General features: G+C 55.9%; 1 protein-coding gene across 1 annotated transcript in view; it reads left to right on the top strand.

Moving 5' to 3' along the window:
• The window catches only part of TSPAN18 (tetraspanin 18), a 145,602-nt gene that overhangs the window by 112,949 nt on the left and 5,981 nt on the right, over positions 1–26,672 (top strand). The window contains exons 4-9 of the mRNA XM_059709588.1: positions 13,951–14,034; positions 15,459–15,529; positions 17,818–18,012; positions 24,664–24,738; positions 25,838–25,936; positions 26,456–26,638. Coding sequence (XP_059565571.1) covers positions 15,467–15,529; positions 17,818–18,012; positions 24,664–24,738; positions 25,838–25,936; positions 26,456–26,638 — 615 coding nt within the window. The 5' untranslated portion in view covers positions 13,951–14,034; positions 15,459–15,466. The remainder of the gene's footprint in view (positions 1–13,950; positions 14,035–15,458; positions 15,530–17,817; positions 18,013–24,663; positions 24,739–25,837; positions 25,937–26,455; positions 26,639–26,672) is intronic.

Here is a 26,672-nt window from a genome sequence, read left to right as displayed (position 1 = left end):
GGGGGGGAGGGAATGCCAGTGCTTGGAGGGTTGGAGGAGTGGGAAGGTCACAGTGACCACCTGAGCCATCGTCACCTTGGCCATGAAAACAGGATGGGGTGTTCCATTTCCTTCCTGGCCCCTGCGAAGTCTGTTAGCCGTAATTACGAAGTTATGGGGAATTCCCAGTCTTCCTAATTAGTGTTAATAGGGGCTGGGTGAGTTAGTCAGGGGGAAAATAGATGCCTTTGTTTGCTTGCTCCAAATTAGACCACTGTGTGCTGCCTTTAGATGGGATAAAGCAGTGTTCTCATCTCGCCCGCCCCCGTGGGCCTATAGCCCTGCACTGTGCACATGCCCACTGGCCCTGCTGGTCCCGCACTCGAACACACACACACACACACACACACACACACACGAACACACACAGAGCAGCAGCACAACAGATTTCAAGTCTTTGCAAAGCAAGCACCAAAACCAAACGGCTTTTCAGCCACAGTCCCAGTTCCCTTTGGCCATATTATTAGCGGCCCTCCTCCACCCACGCCACACCCCACCCCAGAGACCCCGTGCACCCGCCTTCCCAAATGAGATCGTATTAACAACCATTACGTGTGCCAGTTAGCGTGGTGAGTGAACCTGGCTGGGTGAGCAGGGCACTACCGCCCTCCTCTTCCTGCGAACAGGCTGGGGCATCCCCCAGGAGGGAGGGAGGGAGCCAAGCCCGCTCCCCCCTCTCTCTCTGGTGGAATAATGAGATCTGGCATCTCCACCACGCCTGTGGAGGCTCCCGCCATCTGGGTCTGGGGCCATCCTGGAGGAGGTTTCCTTCGAAGCCAGCAGGAGGGAGGGGGGGAGGGAGACGCACATGTATTGTGCAGTATTGGTTCTTGGGCCTGTGCTCTGATCTTTTGCCTAGGATGGTGCTTTGTCAACTGAATCCTGGGTACCCATAGGGCCCGGGGGCTCCTGCCTGAACCATGGGGTACACAGAGTCTCAGGATGTGTTCTAATAGATCATCAGTCCTTAAGGATTTGGAAGGCATTACCCTGTTTTTATATTAAAACAACTGTAGACTATTTTGAAGTAAAATACAAGGAAAAAATATATAGATGCAGGAGATTCACAGGCAGGTTTGCTCTCCCACTGTCTTCTTCTGGGCTGGGTCCCCAGATGTGCAGGGGGTAATAGGATGCAGGAACTGAGGAGGGAGAGTTTGTGAGGTTCTAAGCCATAGCATAATGCTGTGTGATGTTGGACAAGCCACTATACCTCTGATTCTCGGATCCCTGAATGGCACAATGGTAATGGTGATAACACCTCTCTAGAGCCAGCTTCACAGCTATGCAACTGGGCTGTCACACAGGGCCCTGCACTTAGAAGTACCCCCCCCCCCCCCACTTGGTTTAATTCTCGGCTGTTGCTGGCTTGAAATTCTTAATAACTTTTGAGTAAGAGCTTCCCTCATTTGTACTGGGCCCTACAAATTAAGGAGATGGTCCTGTATCTCCCAGTGAAGTTTTAGCAAGTTTTAAATCGAATATGCGTGAAAGAGGCCCACTCAGATACTCAGCCCTGAGACCCCCATCTCCTCATCTGTAAATGGGGATATTATTAGTGATGCCGTGAGGATTAAATGAGGGCACAGAAGCACCTAGAACATCTCCAAAATATTCACTTCCTGAGGCCTCTTGGGTGCAGGGGCCCAGCCTGGGTGTCCCTGAGCCACAGGACTGGCCACAGAGTACCTGAGAAGGGAGCTGCAGAGAGAGGGAAACAGAATCTTAGGATTGCCCCAGCCCATGGTGCTGACGACCTCAGCACATGCACGGTGACTGTGGGTGGGTCCTGGGACCCATCATCTATGTAATGAAGGGGACGGGCTCAAGGACCTCAAGCTTTGCCATCCTCCAAGATGGAAAAGCAATGGATTCCTCCGTGAGAGCCCACCCAGCAGGACAGCACCTTCCACTCTGGGTGGGGGCAGCACACTGCGGGCCCCATCTTCACCGTGGGGCTCTAGAGGGCTCCCCAGAAAAGGGACTAGCTTGCAGGCCTGGGACTCCTGCTGTCACAGATGGGTGAGGGGCAGTGCTGGGCAATTGTGAGGAGCCCAGACTGCCTGGGTTCAAACCCCAGCCCTGCCACTGTCTAGCTGAGTGACCTTGGGCAAGTGACTTAACTTCTCTGAGCCTCAGTTTTCACAATTAAAAACGAGGTCATTACAGCATCCAGCACACAGAGTTGCGGGCGTCAGTGAAGGCTGAGTCTGGCACATGCAACTCTGTAGACGTGCACCACATTCTTGTTGTTGAGTCTCTCCTGGTGAGCTGCCCCCCCCCCCCCGCTCCCTCCTAGGCCCTGGCTCCCCCACATCCCCTGCCACCCTCTGAACCTCTGCCCCGAAGGCCAGTCTGCCCAGTGCTCTCTGGGGGCAGCTGGGCAGCTGTAACCTGGTGATAAGAACAAGGCATTCTGGGAAGGAAGGATTTCTTTGAGCATCACTGATGAAGCTGAGCAAAGGGTCCTTACATCCATATTTCAGAGGGAAACGTGACCTTCAACTGGGGGGAGGCAACTGGAAGCGGCCGAGAGCCAGGGGAAAGCTGGGGCTTCAGAATTCCCACAGGCCAGCTCACTCCTGGCTCCACCGCTCCCAGGTCCTTCCCGGCCTCACTCCTCGTCTCCTCGTCTGCGAACCAAGGATGTTAGTACCTCTCGAGGCTGCAGGAAAGCTTCAATGAGATATGTGTGAAAATGTGTGTCCCACCACCAGAGCCCGGCAACGCAAGCAGATGTTCACTGAGCCTGCGTTCTAAGCCACTGTTTTCCACTCAGCCCTACTGAGCAGGGAGCATTGCCTGCCCCAGAGCACACAGCCAGGGGGGGCTGACCCCGCCCCTGATACCTCCGGTCAGTTAGGTGGTGGATCCAGGTTCTCTTTCAGGTTCATCTCTTATTGGAAAGTCCAATTTGATGCCACTTTTCTGACTCGTTTCCCATAGAATCTCTTCTCCAACAGTATTTGCTATTCAGAATCACACCCTGGAAGAGGCAGGCCATGAGAAAATGGTCTCAGGCAAAACCCAGAATCATCTTCCCAACATTCACTTAGCCCTGCGGCTCAGGTGTGCCTGGACGTGACACAGAGCCGCCCACATGCTCAGGGCCCTGGTGGCTCTGAAGTCATCTTACAGGGGCTCAGCGGTGCATGCTCAAGGTCACACAGCACCAAGGGATGGGGTCTGACTGGAGCCAGGACCGCCATGGTCTAAAGCCCGCTCCATACACCCCCTCCCCACCCCATGTTCCTGGGAATCCCAGCCTTGCCCCATGAACTTGCTGAGTCTTTCTCTTAATTAATGACGGGGCAGCCAGAGGGAAATGAAACACCTGCCCCGCTCTTCCTTTTCCCAGCGAGGAGGCGCCCCAGGACCCCTGTTCTCAGCAGGCCCCGGCAGTCCTGACGTTGTCTGGGCCAGCCAGCTTTGTGCAATGGCTCAGACATGCAGAGCCTCTAAATTAAATGTGGCCACCGCCTGCTGGGGGTCACAGCCCAGGGCCGGGATTTATGTCCCAGCCTCTGAATGAGGTGTGCTTTAAAGAAGTGTTCCAGCTGACGTAAGCAGGTAGCCTTCCACCTCTCCAGGAAGAGCGTGTGTGTGTTTGTGTGTGTGTGTGTGTGTGTGTGTGTGTGTGTGTGTGTGTACACGTATGTACACATGCACATGTGGGCATTCAGAGAGGGGGAAGAGAACAGACAGAGGCAGAGAGATGAGACTTTGAAATGGAGAGGCAGAGGGACAGTCTGGCACACACAATTGGTTAGTAGCAGAGCAAGGACTAGACCTCAAGCCCCCCAGTTCCCACTGAGAGATGGGAACCTGGCTCTACCCCAGAGCTAGCTGGCTGACTGTGTAACCTAAACTTGAACCCAGATCCCCAGACCCAAGGGCAGTACCTTCTGTCTTTACTTCCCCTGGAAATGAGGAAAGGTACCAGTTTTCCTGATTAGAGCCTGGCCTGAAACCCCCTTCCACAGCCCTCTTCGTAACACCCCCAACTGGCCGAAAGGGACACACAAGTGACTGTGCTCTGCGGGGCAGCTTGAGTGTTTGGGAGTGGGCGCGAGGCCTCCACTACTGAGCTCAGACACAGCCCACACACCCTGCAATCAGTGTGCATAGGGGCCACCTTCCTCCACTCCCAGAGTTCCCAGAGTGTCAGCAGGGCCTCCTTACCCTCACCCCTTTATTTCACTGACATTTCTTAGCTCTGGATGCTACAGACTGGGCTGCATTTACATTTTTAAATGGTGAGGTCTGCTTATTGAATATTCAGACCACCATGTCCATTTCTAAAAGGACAATAGCAGAATTCTTTCCACCCACGAATGGAGCCAGTGACACCCAGGTGCTTGCTCAGCACTGGCCTGGGGAGCCACAGAGCTGTGGACCATGGCTCAGGGCCTAGGGTGGGCCAGAGGTGTGGCTTCCAAATGAAGGAGGATAACAGCTTCTAGAGCGCTTTCCCTCGTCTCAGGCGCTGTGGCTCATGGCATGTTCACACAACTATGAGGTCAGAAGGTCGAGGCCGCACAGGTAGCCAGTGGGGAAGGGGTCCCGCCTGGATACGCTGGTGCCTCTGGTCGCTCTGCTTGCTGCCTCACCAGAGAAGCCTGGGGAGGGTGAGGAACTTGCCTGGCACTACCTGGCTGGCTAGTGGCAGAACAAGGATTCCAGTAATGGCGAACCTTTTGAGCTCGGCGTGTCAGCATTTTGAAAAACCCTAACTTAACTCTGGTGCCGTTGTCACATATAGAAATTTTTTGATATTTGCAACCATAGTAAAACAAAGACTTATATTTTTGATATTTATTTTATATATTTAAATGCCATTTAACAAAGAAAAATCAATCAAAAAAATGAGTTCACGTGTCACCTCTGACACATGTGTCATAGGTTCGCCATCACTGGACTAGACCCTGAGCCCCCGATTCCCACTGCAACACTTTCCTAGTGGTTTCCCCAATTCTGGAGAGATCGGAGGTTTGACCTACCAGCTCTGGGACATCCTCAAAGCCCTCTGAGTTCAGATGCTGGGACTAACTTACTAGGTTCAAATGCAGCCTCATAGCTGTGTGACTGGGCACATTACTTTGCTTCCCTGTGCCTGGTTTTCCTTGTCTGTAAAATGGGCACAATGATTGTACCCACTTCATAGATTGTTGTGGAAATTAAGTGAATGAATAGTCGCACAGTGTTTAGTGCATGGCACGTAGTAAGCATCCTGTTAACTCTTATCATTGCCACCGTCACCATTCTCCTCCCCTCCCAGAACCTGCCATGTGGTCACAGCCTCCCTGCCCCTTGTAATTGGTACTGGACCTCAGCAGAACAGAGAAGATGCCTTCCCATGCACCACGGGTTAATCAAAGGGCGCATCTTTGGCTTGTAATTTGCTCTGCATCAGTCATCTGTCATCTGTGAGAGCCTCAGAGAGGGGACCAAGCCTGCAGCAGGCAGGCCAAGAAGTGCTGCCCAGACATGTTGCTGTGCGCCAGACCGGGCAGTGGCCATGGCCGAAGGGTCCGGCTTCTCCGGCCCCCCAGTAACCCTTGTGCAGTACAGCCCTCCTCCCAAGAGTTCTCGGCAAAGGATACAATCCAGGAGGGTTTTCCCTGGGTTCCTACAGGGCAGCGGGGTCAGGCCCTGGCCCCAGAGGGTGACAGCTCCAGTTCCTCTGGTTCATTCAGCCCCTTCTGATGGGACAGCTCCCCTCCCCGTGCTGTTCAGACCGGTGCGTGCCCCACTTGGAGCTCTTAGGCCTCACCAGCTCTCCTGCTTCCCACGGTCTGAGTTAGTCTTTCGCCCAGTATTTTCTGATTGCTGAGGGTACGGCCCATCATCCACGAGGGCCTCCTTTGACCCTCATGACATCCCTCTTCCGTCTTTATCCCTGTGTCCACAGTGAAGCTGGTGAGGCTCAGAGAGGTGCCGGGACTTGGCTAAGCTGCACAGCCTGAACACAGGGCTGGAACCAGCCGTCCACCTACCCAGTTCTGTAGCCTCTCTCATTACTCACACCACACATTACTAGGGGAAACACATCCACTTCTAATCCTCTGCTTTAGCCCAAGGCGAGTCCCTAAATATTCCTTAGGGTCAGGGATCCACAAACTACTCTCTGTGGGCTAAGCCTTTCCCATATTTTTTGTAAATAAAGTTGTATTGGCTCACAGCCCTGTCCATTCATTTATATGCAGTCTGTGGCTGCTTTCTCGAACAAAGCAGGATTGAGTCATTGTGACAGAAATAATATAGCTGCAAAGCCTGAAATATTTACTGTCTAGCTCTTTATGGCAAAAGAAAAAATTCCCAACCCTAGTGTAGATGGGTGCTTGGCACATCCTCTCGTGTCCCCTGCAAGTTCATGTCTTTCCCTTGGCTCCTCCCCACCGACCCACCACCCAGTGGAACACGTGCGGGGGTGGGGATTTCTGTCCCATTCTACAGATGGAGAAACCAAGACCTGGAGAAGTTTTATTTCTTCATATTATTATTTATTATTATTTACTATTATTTTGTCCAAAGGAAGTAGAAATCGTCTGGAGCTCAGTGAGACCGACACTTGCTCATCCCCGAGGCTCCTGGCGGGGTTGCCAGCATCCTTCCTGGCTGCAAAAATGCTGTCTGGTGGAATTGGTGCGCCGGCTCCTTGGAGAGGTGCAGCAGCTCCTTGATCCCCATTGTCTGAGACCCAGACCTGTCTCCATCCCAGCCCAGCCTCTTCCCTGCCCCCAGCCCTGGCCTGCTTCTTCAGGGCTCCCAAGAGCAGCTGGGATGATGCTTTTTTTAAATTTATTAAATTGATTGGGGTGACATTGGTCAACATGAACATACAGGTTTCAGGTGTGGGTTTGTATGTTACAAGACCTGTATATTGCCCGCCACCCAAAGTCAGATCTTCTCCTGTCACCTTCTATTAGGACCCCCCTCTCCCCCCACCCCTGGGATGATGTTTCATGGGGAGGAAGGAAAACGGCTCTCTGACTCCTGCCTGCCCGTGTCTCAAGCCCCGGCCCCAGCTTTTCCCTTTGACGCATCTTCTCCAGGCTTTTCTCAAGCCGCGTGGAGCACTCGGTCACGGTCTCTCTGTTTTCGGTGGTTTGCTCGTCAGAACGTGAACTTTAAATACCTGTAGTCATTCCTCCCTAATTCAGACCAGGTGACTAGAATCCATTGCAGTTGCCCTGGGAAGACCCCGCGTCTCTAATATTTATTGCCCAGCAAATGTAACCGTGGACTCAGGCTGTGGGGGTGGGGGGTACCTGCTCCGTGAGAGTTGCTGGGCCCTGGGATTCGGGGGGAAGCCTTGCCAGTCTGCCCTCAGAGAGGAAACCTACTCAGGTGGGGAAGCTTCAGGACAAGCCCGGGATCCCCCAGCCCTGAGAGCCCGCCCTCCACGCTGCACACAGGCAGGAGGGAGGTGAGCCAGGACCAGGGAAGTCCCCTCACTAAACACTGACAGGCTGAGGTCCAAGGAAGTTCCTTGCAGAGGAGCAAAGTGAAATTGACAGCAACCTGGTGTCACCGAGGACGCCTTGAAATCTGCTCAAAAACCAGGCACAACAGCTGGTGAGAGCCCGCCTCAGACAGAGGCTGTTTCAACTCGGGCAAGCTCCTCACTTCCCCGGGCCCCGCTCCCACAACTACAGTCACCCCTGCCCTGCTCGCCTCAGTGGATGGCTTTGCGGATCGAGCAAGAGCATAAACATAGAAGGGCTTTGGGAGCTGTAACAGGGTATTGATGGAAAGAGTTGCGTTGTGAGGAATGTAACATAGGAGGGAATTTGGTTAGATGCCAGGAGGAACTTCCCTACTTAAGGAGTACACATCAGAATGAGGTTGTACCTGTGTGCGTGGCTCTCTGTCTGTGTGTCTATGTATATATCTGTCCTTTGTCTATGTGCATGCATCTCTTTGTCTGTGTGTCTGTGTGTTTGTGTCTATGTCTGTGTCTGTGTCTGTGTCTGTGTGTCTGTGTGTCTGTGTGGCTCTGTCTGTATTGCATGAGTTTGTGGGAATGTGTCTTGTGCGTAGAGCAAGTCACTGAAGCCAGACCTTGAGCTGACTCATCTTTATTGCTAAGTGCTGGGCGAATTTCCTCTTGCTGTCCTATCCAACTTGAGAGGACTTGGACATAGCAGCAGGGTGAAAGGGGATTTTAAAGTAGATTGATTGATTGATTGGTTTGTCATTGTTGTTAACACCTTTCTAAAAGAAGAGTTAGATGAAGTGGGGACTGCTGAGGCCTGAATCCCAGCGCCCCTGCTTACCTTCCTCTCTCTGGGCCTCAGTTTTCATATCTGTAACATGGGGGTAACAGAGCCTGCCTCACAAGGTGATTGTGAGGGTTCAGTGGGTTAGCCCTCAGCTCCGTGTCCGGCCTGTAGAAAGGAATTCATGCATGCTAGCCATTACTGTTATCAGCTATCAGCAGTGTTTCTGGCCCTGACCCCTGAGAGATGGAACAGAAAGAGCACTGACTTTGGAGCCACAACCCCTCAGGTGTAAGTTTGCCAGTCAGTGGCTGTGTGACCTTGGGCAAGTCATTTCATGTCTCTGATCGTAGTTATCTCAGCTGTAAATTGGAAATAGTAATAGGCCTGCCTCAGGATTATAGAGGTTCTAAGGAATTCATATGAGAACTGCACACAGCAGGCACTTAAGAAGAAAGTAGGTTTTCTTTGTCTACCTGCAAAAGAGAAATTCCCCTGGGACACACCTCCCATTACCCCCAACAGTGGAATTCTGTATCTCACCCACTCCCTGGGCTCCAGTCAGGATCTGTTTCCCCTTGTGTGATCTGATCTGACAGGGTAAGTACAGCAACAGGCCAGGAGCCTTGGCACCCTTCTCTGCAGGATGGGCATGGTGGAAGGGGGCTGCCCTGGCCCCCTCATCCCTGCTCAGACCTGTGCCCTTTCCCACCTAGTTCCCAGACCCCCTTCATGCCCGTGAAGCCATTAAATGTTTAAATGCAGGCTGTGTAGCAGCCAGGTTGCTCTAGCAACAGCCCTGTATATTTCGGGCTGGATTACCAAGTTTTTCAAAGGGTCTCTTGCCGCTCCAGGCCCTGAGGGGGGATGCAGTGTGGGCTGGGAGACCATGCTTGCTTGCTAGGAGGGGAGGCTGAGGTTCATGCTCTTCATTCGAGGCATAGAGATGCGGTTGTCCATGGGACACAGCCACAGGACTCGAAGGTCAGAGAGAGGGCAGGCTTTGTCCAGTTTTCAGAATCTGGACTCGAACCCAGGACTTGTGTCACCCAGTCCCCTCTCTTTTCCACTTGTTTTTGCTGTGAGCATGTTGTCTGTTAGCCCATCCACCACCAGCAGGGTTCCTAGCACTTAGCAGCAGTGTGCCCCCTGGGGTCTGACTCCCAGTCCTGCCCCTTCCCAGCTGGGCCAGCATGGGGCGCTCACTCACGTCCTCTGAGCCTCAGTGACTCGAGGATAATTCGCCCTGTGTAGATGATTCTGGAACCCTGCTCAGCGTGGTTCCTGCCACACGTGAAGCAGGGGCAGCTATTATATTGCTAATGTTCCGTCCAGTACCCCCTTGTGTCCTGAGGGGACTCAGGGGAAGTGGGAGCACTGTGCCGGCCATGGAAGGCTTCTGTCTGGTAGGGAAGGTCTGACAGCAATGACACACTCAGAGGGCACACTCCTGCCCTTTCCGTCCTGGGAGTCTGAGCTGGCCTCCTTTCCCGTTTCCTCGCTGCCCATGCCATCACCCAGAACCCAAGTGTGCCCGCACAGCCCAGCGGGACTTCCCAGGTGTGCCCGACTGCACCTGTCCTCCCTGGGCCCTGGGAATGTCTGCTTGTGTCTTCTTACACCTGCCTTTCTCCAGGTCACCAGGTTGGCAGTCGGGGAAACTTCCCTGGAGGGCTCAGCAGGGGCGAAGGACAGGGCAGGATCTGCCTCAGGAGGCGGGTGTCCTCCCTCCTCCCTCCTCCCTCCTCCCTCCTCCCTCCGCCTTCCTTTGTCCCTCCCAGTCCTGCAACTCAGTCCCTCATGCTGCCTCAGCTACATTTCGCTGGTGGGCACCACCCTGAACGTGGACTCATGTTCTGAGGCCAAATCCTGCTCCCGACACACAGAGTGCCCTCCACCGCTCTTGCTCATGACCAAGTTCAGGTTGGCCAGGTTGCCTTCCCTTCAGCGCCTGGACCATGGCAAGTAAAAGTCTCTGCAAGAGGAAGCAGAACCTTCGTTCCCAGAGGCCTTTGCAATAGGGCCGTCTCCATTCAAAGGCAGGAACTCAGACTCACTGCCTGGGTCTGGGATGAGCACTCCCTGTGGCTTGAGTCCGGCCCAGGTCCATGTGGGTGGGTGGGAGCCCTGGACCGTGGTCACTCTGGGGATCAGCAGGCCCAAGTCCCGGAGGCCACACCTTTGGAGGACAGCCAGGGAAGGATGAGGAATCCTGCTTTGTCCCAGCAATTTCTCCAGCTTCCTGTGATACTCTGGGCCAGTGATTTCGCACCTCTGAGCCTCAGTTTCCTCACTTGTAAAGCAGGCGTGCCCATCTCCTGGGGTAGTTGGGGCAATTCAGTGAGGTAATATAGGTAAAGCGCTCTGATAGTCACGATAAAGTAAGATGTCAGTCTTAGGTGGCTGGCTGCGTCGGGGGAAAGCAGCAGGCTTAGAGTCAGCAGCTCCCGGTTCCAGCCCTGCTGTGTGACTTCAGGCAAGACCCTGCCCCTCTCTGGGCCGCGGCATCCCCAGTATGAAAAGCCAGCTTTCGAGTTACCCCTCACTAAGGCGCTTTCTTCTTTGGAGATTCTCTGATGGAAACAGCTTGCGCGAGTCTGGGTGGGACAGAGGAAAGGGCTTGTGGCAAGGACTGAGCGCCCAAGTACTGCCTCAGCTCCTAGACCAGAGACATGTCCTTCCCAGATGCCCTGGACGCTCTATGCTTTGCCCCCTGGACATTCACGATTCAGTGGGTCTGGGGGAGCTGTCATTTAGGATCCCATTGCATCCAAGGCAGATTGCCTGGTACCATTAACCCTCAAGGCACCACTCCCAGGAGCCTAATTAGATTTTCTCCCCCACTCAGCTGTGTCCATGTCCCCATGTCCGTGCCATTGCCAGGCACTCCAGGATTTCGGGCCAATTGCTTGTTTATCAGACCGTCTGTCTCCGGGATGAGGCCCAGCAGGCGCAGCCAGAGCGCAAATAAGTCCTCCCCACTCAGCTTTGAACCTGACGGCTAGCATCATTGTTATTCCGACCAGCCTCCTCCATCCGGATGAAGGAAAGCGTGGCTCTTAAAACCTGGTGTCGGTTCTGGCTCTGAGACTTTTCTGGCCTGTTGGAGAGTTTCTCCCCTTCTCTGTAAAAGGGAATGATGATAATATCTATTTTTCAGTTTTTTTCAAGTAAGATAGTTGTTGGTAATGGTCCCTGGCACACAGTATACTCTCATTGAGCCCAATGAATGTTGGTCCTCCCTGTCCTCCCCACACACGGGCCTCCCCAGCTTCTAGGACCCCCTCCAGCCCTTTCTCTCTCCTGCTGGGCATGCCCAGAGCACTAGGCTGGTGGCTGTAAACACTCCTCCCCAAGTACCCGGTTTATTGCTTCTCACTAGACTTGAGCAAGTCCTTGGTCTCTGTGCCTTGGATCCAGCCAGGGCTGGCATTAGGTGTCTGGCACACACAGGAAGGAAGGAACTGGATGTGCAGCCGCTAAAGTGCTTTCACCATCATCTCCTTCACTTCTCTCAAGGACCCTGGGAGTTAGACTGAGAAACCCCATGGCACAGATGAGGAAACAGGCTCAAGGTGTTGAGGAGGGTGGCCCAGGTCTCAGCTTGTCAGGGCAGAGACCCTGCTGGTTGGAACCCAGGGTTTGGGGGTGGGGCCGCTCCTGCACCACAGCGCCCTCACCTGGCAGGGGCGCGTACAGGACGTTTCTCACGCCCCAGCAGCGCAGACTTACATTTGCTTCCTCTGGTGGGGGCTTCTCCATCGCCGATGTCCACTTGCCTTCTTTTCTCCCTCTCCAGAGAGCATGCCTGGGGGCTGGGGGCAGTGAAAGTAAAAGGAGTGATTTATGAACTGAGCTGTCCTTCTCAATCAGAGAACCCCGCTCTGTGCAGATGGGACTGAGGCGCCATCTGGGGCAGTGGGAGGGGCAACATTAATAAAGCTGTCTGGCCTTGGCAGGGGCTGCAGAGGAGACCCCTGAGGCGCTGCGTGACCTCGCCCCACCTCTGCCCCTCTCTGGGCCTCAGGGCCCCCATCTGTCAAGGGATGGCAGTTTCGGGTTACCCCCCAGAGGCCTCTAGCTGGCACAGGAGGGATGCTAGCTGGTCCCTAGGATGCTGCCTTGTTGCCTGATTCGGGGCAGAGCAGCACTGGGTTGGAGACTTGGGGACCGAGGCTTAGCGCTTGCTCTTCCTGGTGTCCTCTCCCTGGTACCAGGTCCATGGACTGGTGTTTTGTCAGGAGCTCTGGTCTGGAGTCCAGCACACTTGGGCCCGAATCATGGCCACGTCTTGCTAACCACGTGAATAAAGTCAGGCCAGTTAATTACATTCTCTGAGCCTCAGTTTCCGCATCTGTAAATGACATAATGCACCCTCGTCCTCGGTGAGGATGAAACAAGAGAAGAAGGAGAAATGCCTAGCATGGTCTGGTACATGGTAACTGCTCAACACTATTAGTTATTACTAGGTTCAGTTATCACAACACTGTAAACATTAATTTGAATTTGGGGCCTTTAGGGGAAAGGTGTTTTTACCCATCCTGAGTCAGCCATATGTCCATGGTCCTCTCCCGCGCTCACCTCCATGGGTAACTGGTGGATGTGGTTCGAGCATCCACTTATCTCCCATCTGTGACGATGCTGCCCCCGGCAACTGTGCTTTCCTGGTTTCCAAGTGTTTTCATATTACATCGGTTCATTTTATGTCTCATACCATGAATTCCTACAACCACCTTTGGCTTCAAAATGGAGAATATCCGTGTTTAGAGGAGAATTTAACAACTCCAGGAGGGAAGTGACTTTGTAAAGGCCTCAGGGAGCTGGCCCAGGCAGGTGCTGCCCAGGCAGGTGTGCCCAGCGAGGTGTGCCAGGCTGTGCAGAAGAAGTGGTGGTGGAGTGAGCATGGACCGGCCTGAATGGGAAGAAGGAATCTGAACGGGCACTTGAGACCCAGAAATCCTCCCTGTCTCCCTTGTCCTCCCTGTGGGGAGGCACGGCAGCCGAAGCTCCCGGGCCTCAGATCTCCCCTGAAACTTGTCCTCTAGCCCAGTGTCTGAGCAGGACCCGGCTGTGGAATTCCCCACGAGTCTGGTAGAACTGGACTTGCCACCTGGGCACATTGACTGCTGAAACCAGACCTTCATTTCACTGCCGGGAGCTGACTCTCTGAAGGACCCTTCCGGCATGTCCTTATGCAAAGCCACGGAACCCTTTCCAACACCAGATTTCTCTCTCAGGGGAGATGGGGAACCTGGGGAGGGGCTTTGATGAACAGGGCCCCGCTGGCACTCTCTACTGAGGTATCTTTGCAGATGCCCAGGTAGCAGCCAGGTGGCAGCCAGGTGCATGGGCCACCCATGCCCATTGTCTCCTCCCAGCTCGTCAGCCACATGCAGGGTGGCAGCGTAGATGAAGCCGTGCCAGAAATTGCAAGTCTTTTGAAGATGTTCCCCACGCAGCCCCGGCAGGGGCACCAAGAGCTGCCATCTGGGCAGAAGGCGGGCATCCCTGCTGGCCTCTGCAGCTGGAGGGGCCCAGGTGCTGAGGGCTTTTCATTAGCCCTAATGGGCCTAGATGAGCGAGGCACTTGCCTGAGTGTGTGTCCGGAGGGCGGGTTTTCATAAACGGCTTCTTGAACATGGCTGTGCCTTAATGACTTCCTATAGTAATGGAATATTTTCTCTTATAGGACAAGCCGGGCCAATAACAGAATTATACAGCAGCCCCTCTGACCAGGAGACTCTGTCCTGCTGACGCCGAAAGCACTGCCCAGGTGACAAGTCAGCAACTGCCTCCTCTTCACTCTGTGCCTCTCTACCCCCCCCCCCCATTCTTTCTGTCCGTCTGTCTCTTCCTCTATCACTTCTTGCTCTCTCGCTCTTTCTCCGTCTTTCTCCATCTTTCTCTCTCTTTCTGACACGTCTTTATCTGTTTCTCTGATTTGCTGGCCATTGTCCTCTATCTGTTTTCTCTTCCCACCATTCATTCATTCATTCAGACATATTAATTGGGGACCTGCCATGTGCCAGGCGCTGCTCGAGGCACTAGGAAGGTGGGGGTAAACAGGTCCATGCCTTTAGGAAGTGTACATTCTAACAGCGGGAGATGTGTGCTACCAGGATCAATGAGTAAAACTTCGATAAGTGTATCCGTGGGCGTTTCAGATCCTCCACTAGTTGGTTTTGGAACTTGGCCAAACCCCCTTTCCCTTTCTCAGCCTCAGTTTTCTCATTTCCAACGTGAGGGTGTTGGAACAGATCAGCGCTGCCCTGGCTTTTTATGACCAAGAACTTCTTTCACCGAAATGCTGGTGACACAAGTTATACGAGGGCTAAGCTCAAGCCAGCACTTACACAAACAGCGGTGTCAAAGGAAAGCTTCCCTTAAATCCCCTCAATGCTCTTAAACACCTGGTTTTGTTATACAAGAAACAATCGGCTGCATCCGGGGAAAGAACACACATCTGTAAGCCCGGAACCCTCACTCGGCCAGGTGCCGGGACACGGTGGCAGGCACAGGTGCCTTGAGATCATGAGACCCAAGGCAGCAGGCCCAGGACTCTCCCTGGTGCTCCCCGTGTGGCAGATGCCCCAGAACTCAGCAACTAAGCTGCTCTCCTGCTCGCTTTCCCAGTGCACGTGGGACATTGAATTCACACGAAGTCAAGTTCGCCTGTGATGCTGACTCCCACATTTCATCCCTCTGAGCCCCAAGACTTCAAGGATTTTATCTACCAAACAGGGTTGCCGTCACTAGGTCATTGGCTAAGTACATGTTAAAGTTCCACCTTCGTGTTTGGACTGCAAAGTCATACATACCTAGTGGCCAGAGCTTCTGAATAACCCAAGAAACAGGGTCCTCCACCCTGGTGTGGTTTACTTGCTCTAAAACCCAAGACACGTGCCTGGCTAGTGGTGAGGGGTTGATTTCTGAAATGTTATTGGATGTCTTGAAAATAGCTTTAAGATATGGTTAGTGGCAGGGAACCCAGTTTGAGAACCACTGCACACACTCATCTCCCTGCTTGGAAATTCTCCACGTCAAGAGTCCTTACCTCTCCTGACAGGGAACAACCGCGAATGCAGCCGGTTGGGGTCTGGAAGGGCAGGTAGATGAGCCGCCTGGTGGCTGGGCAGCGGCAGGAAGGAAGGGACAGGGCCGCCAGGGGGAGGCCTGAGGAGCCTTGCTGTTTTGCAGGTGGAGCCATGGAAGGTGACTGTCTGAGCTGCATGAAGTACCTGATGTTTGTTTTCAATTTCTTCATATTTGTAAGTATTCCTGGAGCGTGCCTGGGGTTGCCCTAGGTCTCAGCCGAGTGGGCACAACCGACTGCTGCTGGAAATAGTCACAATGGGCTGAGTCCCAGGGCGGGCACAGGGGCCAGGATTTCCTGGATGGGAGGCCCCAGCGGTGCCCACCCCAATCCAAACAGCCCGCTATTCTAGGAGGGACATTTTTCCTGGGCCCGGGATGGTCCAGCTCCTCCGACAAAGAGTGAGGGCCTCAGTCCTGGCCACTGTCTTGGGATCTGACCTCGGGTGGGTTTGGGGAAAGGAGGAGATGGGGTGATCAAAGGGAGCCCCACCTAGCCCCGACCCCCAGAGCCTTACAGATGCCAGCTGGAGGGGAACCCGATGGCATTAGAAACCTCTCTAGAACTGGGAGACCTAGATTCAAAGCCAAGCCTAGCATCTTATCAGCTATGCGATTTGAAACACACTTCACCTCTCTGAACCTCAGTATCTTCATCCCTTCATTACCTACCTCAACAGGTCTTTTAAAAAAATTAAGCAAGATGAGGAAGTGCCTGCCTTGCATCAGCACTCAGTAGCTGAGCCCCAGCCCCTCCCACCTATGATGGACAGAGCCCAGAGTGCTCAGGTGGCCGGCAGCACTGCCCACCTGCTGGCAGCCACCAAGGCTCTGCTCAGGCCCGTGGCCTTGCCCAGGAGAGAGCCACGCTCCTGGTGTCCTGAGCCCCTGCAGGCTTTCCTGACCCACCTGAACCTTTGATCTTAGTGCAGCCAAGACCTGGATGATTTAACGTCCACCAGTGTCCTCCAGGGGAGGGCCACTATGAAAAAGAGGCCCCTTTCTGGTAAGGCTGACTGTGTCTGTCTCTCCATCCATTTTTTACTCATCTCAGCAACTGTCCTGGACTCCCGCCCCTGCCCCATAATTCTGAAGAGCAGGAAGCCCGACAGACTTGAATTCTAGACCCAGTTTCTAAGCTGGGTGACCCCCGGCCAGCCCCAGTGTCTCCAGCTGAAGTGGGCGGAGTCACCTGGGCAGCTCAGTCTGCGCAAGCCCTCCTTGCAGCGGACCTCCCCACACAGGTGGCAGACCCCAACCCTCCACCAGCCATGAGGAGGGACGCAGGTCATACTGGAGGCTGGTCAGCACCAATGACAGAGGCAAAATTGTCGGTGTTCCCTTCCTCTCTCTTCCCGCTGCCGGGTGCCTCCAGCCCCTCCACCCCACTCCTGCCCTAACTGTACCTAAAATATCATCTCTTGCCCCAAACTGTGCAGCGCTTCCCCACAGCTTGCAGACCCTGCTCAGCCAAGCCAGAGCTCGGCAGTTTGCTCCTCCCACCATCTGTCATTCATTCTTCAGGCCCCCGCACCACACAGGGATTTCAGACACTTTACAGCCTTTAAAATCCAACAATGCCAAACTGGCTCTCCTGCAACTGATCTGTTTCCAATACTCTGTGCCCAGGACAAATGGAATGGATATTTATTGAAACCTGCTAAGTACATTCACATCCATTCTGTCCTTTCTTCCTTGGGAGATGGGAATTACTATCTTTTTTTTTTAACCCATGAGGAAGCTGAAGTTCAGAGAGGTTAAGCCACTTACCCAAGGTCACACAGCTAAGAAGTACCACAGCCCTTTCTCTGATCTATGCTGCCTCTCTCCAAAGATGAGTAAGGCATGGAGAGATGGACCATGCAGATGAAGACATAGACACGAAGGCTTTCCAGGTGCAGATTTGAGAGTGGGGAGCCCAGCCTGAGCTTCTGTTGGGGACAGAAGGGATGGCTTCTGTCTGTGTTTTCCTGTCCCTGGCAGGGTGCAGGCACAGTGTAGGTGTCAGTGCATGTTCCGGGAGTTTGGTGAGTGTCCTTGGGGCTGGAGTCAGGGAGGCCAGGGTCCTGCCTCGAAATTGTGTGTGACCTTCAGCAAGTCGTTGGCCCCCTCTGGGGCTCAGTGTGGAATCTGAGGGTTGGACTAGGTGACCTCCTCACCGGGCAGCTCTGACATTTAAGGGGAATTTAAAAGTAGCAAATAAACTCCACATACATGGTTCTCAGCAGCCGAGGGGGGGCTGGGGCAGAGGTTGGGTTGAGACCAGGTCAGAGTAAGTAGGAAGACTCGGAGCAGTGACCAGCGGTGCTGGGACTCCGGCTCCTGCAGCAAATGGAGTTCCCGCCCGGCTCACCAGGGCCCACCGCCTCCGCCGGGCCTCGCTCGGGAAGGTGTGGGGGGGGTATCTAATACCTAACTCCATTCTTCTGTTTCTTCCCCTCCCTCCTGACTGGCCCACGAGCAGCTGGGCGGGGCCTGTCTGCTGGGCATCGGCATCTGGGTCATGGTGGATCCCACTGGCTTCCGAGAGATCGTGGCTGCCAACCCCTTGCTCATCACGGGCGTCTACATCCTCCTGGCCATGGGGGGCCTGCTTTTCCTGCTGGGCTTCCTGGGCTGCTGCGGGGCCATCCGGGAGAACAAGTGTCTGCTGCTGTTTGTGAGTACTGCCATCCCCGCCCCACCACGGGGCTGGTGCCGACCCTGCAGGGACTCGCACTGAGGTCTGGGCCAAGCAGGCCATCCTCCTGGGGTGGGGGGGCCACCAGCCTTTCCCATGGGGACTTGCAGCCCCAGCTTCCAGAGCCTCCAGGCCCAAACAGTGCTCCTCCATGGCATTGCCAATGGAGAATGTTGGCCACGATGCTTATGTACTTGCTTGCTTTTAAGAACTTCATAGATAATTCCTTCCTTGGTACAAAGGGCTAAGACAGCCATTGGATAAGTCGCTGTTTGCATTTCCAGTTCTAAAATAGAAATGATAGGATCTCTGAAGGTACTTTTCTTATCAAATAAATAGTCCTTGGATGGCTCCTATGGGCCACGTAGTTCACTAGGTGCTGACGATCCATCGGGGCCCAGAGTGGCTGTCCCTCCCTCATGGACACGGGGCAGCGTGGATCCCATAAGGACGGGCTGGGCAGCAGGCAGACCTCGCTGGAGTGTGCGCCCTGCTCTGTCCCCTAACTAATGATGTGACTCTCGTCTAGTTTCTTAACCTCTCTGAGTCTCAGTGACTTTGCTTGTTAAGTAAGCAAGGAGCCGACCAGCTCAGCTGTCAGTGGGAGCCAAACGAGAGAAGGGGTAGGTGTTGTTTCTCTGTCTGTGGGAGTCCCGTGAGCTGTGGTTCTTTGGGCTTCTGCTCACCTTCCTGGCCTTGGCGGGTGGGTCCTCTCCCCCTGCCGGGTCCTGTGAGCCCCCAGGGCGAGGAGAACTTGTGAGTCGAGCCCAGCCCTGCTATGGGTTCAGTTAAAAGCAGCCCTGCGTTGAGAAGTGTGTGTGTGTGTGTGTGTGTGTGTGTGTGTATGGCGAGTGGGTGGTGCGAGTGAAGCCATAGGAAGGTCTGGGCTGGTCATCAGGAGGACGTCCTTGCAAGGCTCTGGCTGCTCCTGCCGGCGCTCTGAGGGGCAGAGACCTGGCCCAGTGCCTCCTCCCCAGGTTAGGACACACTCTACGGCCCCCACTGTCCCAGTGAGATGCCCCATATCTCAGAGACCAAGTGAAATCGCTGTGAAATGCGTGACACGAAGCCTCGGGTCCCTTTGGCCTTCAGTCACATACACACTGCAAACTTTTCGCTGGGAGAGAAGCAAAGAAGCCCGTGGGCGCCCCCTGGTGGGAAACCCTCGGCAGTGTCAGGTGGTGCAGGGGAAATCTGGGCTTGGGGAGCCCCCAGGACTTTAAAGGGAGCTGGGCATGGGTCCCGGGACACAGTGAACCGCCCCTCCAGTCGCCCTACACCTCGGCCCCCAGGGCACATCTCTGAAGCCAAGCCAGGAAGGGGCTGGGGCTCCGGGCTGGGGAGGCAGCGAGCTAAGTGGCTCCCTCTGAGCCTGCCGTCTGGACCGGCCTCACCTCAGTGCTTAGGAGACCGAGGCCCAGGAGGAGGTTTGCTCCGAGAGAGAATGAAGTCCTGGCGTGTCTGGGTCCAGCCCACCCACCCTCACATAGCCCCTTCCCACGCCTTTCTTTACTGCCTTCATTCCTCCCTTTTGTCTCTCTTCAGTCTCATCTCTGCTGCTCCTTTCTTTGCTCGCTCTCTCTCCACCTCTCTCTCTCTCTCTCTCTCTCTCTCTCTCTCTCTCTCTCTCTGCCTCTGCCTTTCTCTTCATCTCTTGGTTTCTGTTCCTGCTGCCTTTCCTATCCCTCTCCTGAGCGCTCCTCGCCTCCGTCCTGTCTCCCTCCCACTTCCTTACCTCCCTCCTCTCTCCCCCTCCCACCCCCTCTTCTGCTTGCCCCCTCTGATGCCCAGCGCACACAAGCTGGGGGTCACAGTGCAGGTCAAAGGGGGGGACCCTTGGGCCCAGGTCTCCTCCCCTCAGACCAGGGCTGAGGGGCTCCTACCTTGGCATGGACTCAAGTGGTTAAAAACTCACCTGCAATTATGTGTAAAATATTATGTCAGGGCCTGCGTGTGTGTACCTGTGCATGTGTGCTGTGTATGTGTGTGTGTGTGTGTGTGTGGTGTGCACATGCATGTTCTGGGGAGAAACACCACAGCTTCTAGAAGGTTTTCAAAAAGACTCATGATCTAAAAATTAAGAAGGACCACTTCCTCTTTTAACCTGGACCTGTCCATGTGGGGGTCCACCCCTTAGGGAAGGAAGCCTGAGACCCCCCCCTCAGGCTGCTGGGAGGCTCCTCCGGAACCCAGGCTCAAAGGCCTGCAGGAAAAGGGACTGGGGGGTGCGGCTTCGCTGAGCATCCCGCCCTGCTCTGAGGCTGGAACACAGGGTCCCAGGGACCCTGAGCCCAGGGCCAAGGCGCCCAGTGACCACATCACTAATGGTCAGTTTTTCTAAAGGTACAGTTTGCAGACACTCCTGCTGATCAGTCTTACAGCATCTTCACATACAGTGGGCCAGCTTCAGCCTGTTCTTGTGGCACCCCTTTTCCCTGGTTGCTTACCTCTGAATAGTTTCAAGGAATTTTTTTGGCCCATTTATTTGATGCAGACTTTTTTAAAAAAAAACAACAACAAAAACCTTTTATAACAAAGTCATGCTAAATGGGAAGAGAGAACAGCAAAAAGAGATGCGTGTGTTTGACAGAGATAAATGAGCTGAGTGGCACATGAAGTGCATAAATTTGGTAAATATTTATTAGAAGTGGGAACGGAAAGCAGATGAGCCTGTAGGCAGATGGGCTAGAAGAGTCTGGAAATGCTCCCCAGGAGGCAGAATAGCAGCTCCCACCTCTTTGTTAGTTTTCCCCTCCTGGGCAAAGTGTTGTGAATCTGATGCTGGGAATTGCTGGCAAATGTGTCTGTGGGCAGGTGGGCTGAGGTTAGGTGAACCCACGGCGAACAAACCCTGGAAAGGCCCCGATTAGGGGAAGCCCCAGGAAGCATCAGGATCAGCCCTGTGGCTGGGCCAAGGGGGGTCCCCTCCAAGCGACCAGTGGTGACCGTGTCACGCAGGAGGAAAGGGCCTCAGGCTGGAGGAGGCGAGCCGCAGAGCGGCCTTGTTACAATGTCGGCACAGCCGGGCACTTTCCTTCAGGTGACCCGCACTCCCACACACTCAAGGCACCCCGCGGTCCCCATGCTCGGGGAACCCTGCTCCAGGCGGGAGAATGGCAGGCAGGCCTGCAGACCCCCTTCCCTGGGGAGGCCCACTGTCCCTGTCAATGACTTAACCAGGTTCATTCTTTCATTTCGTCTCATGAACTTCATTTCTTGAACGAGGAAACTGGGCTCAATGTAAACTCCATCAGGATGAGGACTGTATCTGCCTTGGATGTGTTCGTTTGCCAGCACCTAGCACAGCGCCCGCCCAGCATAAACAGCGCTGGAGTGAAGGAGCAGAGAGAAGGCTGGGCCAGGGGTGTGCTAACAGCCTGGCTCTGATCCCTGCTCTGCCACTTCCTGTTTGGGGGACCTGAGCTGGTTACCGAACCTCTCTGAACCTCGGATTTCTTCTACATAAAATGAAGATAGGAACACCTCCTCCCCATCCCTTGCTTTGCTCTGTTCCTGGCACATGTAAACACGTGATAAATGGGAAGCTAAGGGACTGGTGCTGATCCACGAGGGACCCTGCAGGCCGTGGGAAAGTCTTAAGCCCTGGAGGCTCTCCTGGGTTCCCGGATGACTTGGTGTTAAGAGGCCGTGTTCAGGAATCAGAAACCCACGTTTACCCCAGGTGTGCGGCCCACCTGCTGGGCCCGCTGCCCTCTCGGGGTCCCGGTTTCCCCGTCAGTACAATGGGCTGTTGATGATAACAGCAGCGGCCTCTCCTGGCTGCCCAGAGGGTTCAGTGACGTGACCACATGCGATCCCCAGGGCCTAGGGAGTAAGCGCTCGGCAGGCAGTAGCTGGCATTGCCTTTCCGGAGATCACCGTGCCGGCACCCGCCTTCAGGCAGGCCACGCTTCCTCTCGGTGCAGAGCCACCAGCTGAGCAGCTCTCCCATCGCACCCGCCCTGTGCACGGGCTTCGCCTGCCTCATCGCTGCAGCTGTGCAAAGTCATCCTGGTCAGCACACGCTCCGGAGCGAGGCGCTCTCGGAGGGCGAGGCTGGAGCTCGGTCTCATTCATAGTTTATAGCCGTCTAAGCCGCGACGATCGATCGCTAGCGAGAGCCAGCTGAGTCACCGAGGATGGAGGCCACTCTGAGGCCACACTTTGCCAGCCTGCGGACTGCCAGCAACTCCACCGAGAGGGCACGGGCAGGGAGGGGCTCCCCTGGAGGCCGCGGGAAACCACCGGATGACCATCCATCACCAGCGAAATGGAAGTGCCAGGAGCCCTGCCAGCGGCCTCCCTCACTGTCGGGGGAGGAGAGGCCACAGAAGCGGAGAACACATCACTTCGCTCAGCCCGAGGGCCAGCCAGTGCGTGGGGGCGGGGCGGGGGTGCTGGAATGGACTGCAGGTGCTGTGGCCAGGGGCACAGGAGGCCCTCTGTCCCAGGCCCCTGTGGTGGGGGATCTCTGCCCAGCCCTCAGCTCGGCCCAGGGTCACCCGCAGAGCTGACCCCAGCGAGGCTGACCTGTGGGAAGCAGACCCCCAGGGCTCAGCAGCGAGGCGAGGTAGCGTGGCACTGGAAACGAGCCGGGTTAAGACGAGGGATTTGCTCTGAAATGTTTGAGCTGCTCACCTCGGGAGCAGTCATTCCCTTCCCTGGCTTGTTTTCTCCACTGGAGAAGCAGGGGGCTAACCAGGAAAGAGAAGGGGTAGAGCCCGGGCTGGAGGCAGCTTAAACCTGGCGAGACTCCTGCCGCCAAAGACAGCGGTGTGGGAGCAGCTTTGTGCTGCTGGTCCGTTCGAGCCAGGGCTGCTTCCGGAGTGTGGACATTGAAGAGACCAAACCAAGCCGTCTGACGGGTCGAGGGGATGTGTTCACGGCACGTCCTCAGTAAGTCGTTTTGAAATCCATCCCAGTGGCTCCCCAAAGGTGGTGTGAAGCCCAAGCCATTTGGAGGAGCCTCAGGACCTCCATGGGGCAGCCTGTCCAAGCTGAAAAGCCAGGGAGGGGACGTGACGGGTCTTCCCGGGCTGAGGGTACGGTGGCAGGAAGCTGCTTCTGTCCAAAGGAACACGATCCAGGAGAGAGACACTGAGGGCGTCCCAGTGGCCCATGCGAGTGTCGGAGGAAAGAAGTGCTGAGCGCCCCCGGAGCTGGGTGCCCCTGGAGCTGGGTGCCCCCGGAACTGGGTGCCCCCGGAGCTGGATGCCCCCGGAGCTGGGTGCCCCCGGAGCTGTGTGCCCCTGGAGCTGGGTGCCCCCGGAGCTGGATGCCCCCGGAGCTGGGTGCCCCCGGAGCTGGATACCCCCAGAGCTGGGTGCCCCTGGAGCTGGATGCCCCCGGAGCTGGGTGCCCCCGGAGCTGGGCACTGGGGCTTGTGGGCAGCTTCCCTCCGCTCCTGTGAGAGCCTGGGCAACAAGCTTGGCTCTGCCTCTCTTATGACATAACAACACTTCACGTCCATCACTTCGTTCCCAGGTGAGCCCCAAAGTGGGTGTCACACCCTCATTTCACTGACAAGGAAGCTGAGGCTGGAAGGGTTTGAGTGATTGTCCCAAGTCACACAAAGCACGCAGGGCGGGCAGAGGCGTCCGGACACTAAGCCCAGGACCCTTTGCATCCTTCCAGCCTGGGCACATCCAGTGTGGCCTGGCGGCTCGGGGACCCTGACCCACGGGAGTAGGTCTCGGGGCAGCTGGCTGTGCACCGGGGACTCAGTCCTCCACTGGTGGCCGCAGGTGGGGTGACAACTCTGGGATGGTCACAGACCACGTATGCCAACAGCACCAGTGCTAGGTGATGAAGGCCCACCATGTCCTTTCTTCTGCTAACAGCTCTCAGCCCAAAACACTGCCCAGGATGGCCAGGGCCTGAGAGGCGGTGGACAGCGAGGTCATGATGGCGTGTCGGTCACTCCTGGCTTCATTCCTTCATCTGATAGCCACGAACCGGTGTCTGTGCTGTCCGGGCCTGGGGAGAGCGTGCTGAGCTACAGCCTCTGCGCTTAATTGGGGGCCCAGTGGGGACACAGCGGCTGCCATGGGGACATCTCTGTGGGGCACTGTGATGGGTGGGGGAGCCGCAGGAGAGCGCCTGGGCTGCACCTGGGCTGGAAAACGAGGAGCTGGTGACTGAGGGAGGACGTGCCTTCCTGGCAGAGGGGACCCCGAGACAGAGGCCTCCTGGTTGACTTGGGGAGCATCAAGGAATACAGTGGGTGGAGTGGGTTCTGTTAGTTTTCAAACTTCTGGCTCGTGGGAATGAGGCTGGGGCTGGGGGTGGGGACGCCAGGGTTCCCTGAGCCTGGGACTCAGCTTCCGCTTCCTGCCAGGGCTGCCAGGCAGGTTGTCCAGACTGACCCCTGGGCAGGGGCCTCGTCTCGGGGGGCCGTGTGCACCAAAGGCTTGTCTGTCTGTGTATTTTTTCCATATTTGCATTACAGCCTTGTTGACTCCAAAGGGCGGTGTTTATTATGAAAAATGTCTGCTTAATGGCAGTGAAGTTCCTTGTTTTACAGAATCGGTGCATTGCACCAGCTGTGGAGCAGGTGGAAGGGGGCTTCGGTGGGCGGGGTCCCCGGGCCGCCCGCCCTCAGGGTTCACGAGCCTCCCCTTCTCGTTGCAGTTCTTCTTGTTCATCCTGATCATCTTCCTGGCAGAGCTCTCGGCGGCCATCCTGGCCTTTATCTTCAGGGAAAATGTACGTACCGGGCCCCACGCCCTGGCTCCCTGCCACCAGCCAGGGGTCGGAGGCCCTCACGGCCAGCCTGTCCCGTCCTGAGGGACACACAGAGACATCAGCCTCTCACCCAGCACTTTCAGCCCAAATGGTGACCCGCCAGCCTCTTCCTTACGAGGGCTTTTCCAGAAGGTTAGCGTCAGGGGCCCTTAAGAGTCTCGCTCTTCCGAAAACATCTAGTGCAATCACACACCTGATTCTGGAATCTTCCATCCACACCTTGCCAGGTGATGGCACAGCAGTAGTCATGTGACAGTCAGGGAGGCTGTCCCCTGAGCCTGGGAATGTGTGATGCACAGAAGGGGCCGAGCACCATCAGGTGAGGCCCTGGCCGGTCCCCAGTTTGGGCCACCTGCCCCACAGGCCATCTTATTGCAGGGGCTCCAGCACCCAGGCACCAGCTCCCTCCCGAGTCTACAAGAGCCAGGCCCCACCCACAGGTGGCCTGGAAGCAAAGAGAAGAGGGGAGGAGAGGAGGGGGAGGGGAGGGGGCCGGAGACCCGAGCTGGCCCTGGGTGGTGAGCAGGTGAGCTGTCCCCAGAGGGGAGGAGGCAGCAGCCTGTCCCCAGAACAGTGCCCAGCGGGCCTCCCTCTCGGTTAGACTCTGGAGAGTCTTCCGAGGGAAGGAGCGACTTCCAAGGCCATCTCTGGAAACTAGATGTGCAAAGGCTCCCTGCTCCACACTGTGGTTTCTTCAGGGCCTGGGCCCAGGGCATCCGCTTAGCTCTGAGGAACAGCTCAGGGTGGAGGGTGGGTGAGGCAAGCCCCCTCTGAGAAGAGCTGCAGGGCAGAGTGAGGTCCCCGGGTGCCCTGGCCTCGGGGTCGCCGAGGGATGTGTGTAGACTTTTCATGTGAGTGATCCCATGATGGCTGGAGGCCACGGGCCTTGAGGTGGGGGTTAAGGGACTTGTCCCAAGCTTAGGAGAATGCCAGGAGCCTGGCACCAGGGCCCTGGCTTCCCTCCCTTCCCCCAAAGCTGACAGATGGAGAGGCCGGGAGGGGTGTGGCAGCACCAAGCTACCAGGTGGGGTCTCAGCCCACCCCCTCCCTCTGCCTCCAGCTCACCCGGGAATTCTTCACCAAGGAGCTCACCAAGCATTATCAGGGCAACAACGACACAGACGTCTTCTCTGCCACCTGGAACTCGGTCATGATCACAGTGAGTGACCGCCCCCCTACACACCCAGGGGCGCTATGAGCTTTCAGAGCCCCAGTGCCCAGTGTTGCAAATGTCTGGCCACCAGAGATCCCATTGCTCGTGCCAATGGGCAACCAGGGCACTGCCTCGCCAATCCTACCAAGACCCACCTCGGAGTTGGTCGACATGGCATTCCCAGCAACCACTCCCTCGATCACAGTCCACACTCTGAGTGAGACCTGTTTGCCATCTCTGAGTGGAATCCCCAAGCAGCTGTCATTGTCATCAACGATAGTAATCACAGCGACTGTTTATTGAGCGCTGACTAGGCGCCTGGTGAGGTGGGGGTGGTTACCACCTCCCCCCCATTTACAGATGGGGACACTGGAGGCTCAGAGAGGCTGAGGGACATTCCCAAGTCCCCCAGGCGGAGCGGGTGGAGCCAGCCGCTTCCTCACTGGCCTTTGGAGAGGCTGTCTGTCCCCCTCGGCCCCGCAGGCCCGCTCCCGCCCACAGACCCTTCCTGTGCTCTCCTCCTAGTTTGGTTGCTGCGGGGTCAACGGGCCTGAAGACTTCAAGTTGGCATCCATTTTCCGACTCCTGACTTTGGACAGCGACGAGGTGCCCGAGGCCTGCTGCCGGAGAGAACCGCAGACCCGGGACGGGGTCCTGCTGAGCAGGGAGGACTGCCTCCTGGGAAGGGACTTGTTCCTGAACAAGCAGGTACAGGCCCTGCTCCCCAGGCAGGGGGGCGTGG

This window comes from Myotis daubentonii, chromosome 9, assembly GCF_963259705.1.
Source record: "Myotis daubentonii chromosome 9, mMyoDau2.1, whole genome shotgun sequence".
Classification (NCBI taxonomy): Eukaryota; Metazoa; Chordata; class Mammalia; order Chiroptera; family Vespertilionidae; genus Myotis; species Myotis daubentonii.
Note: the sequence above shows the minus strand (reverse complement) of the source record. Positions and strands in the feature narration are given on the sequence as shown.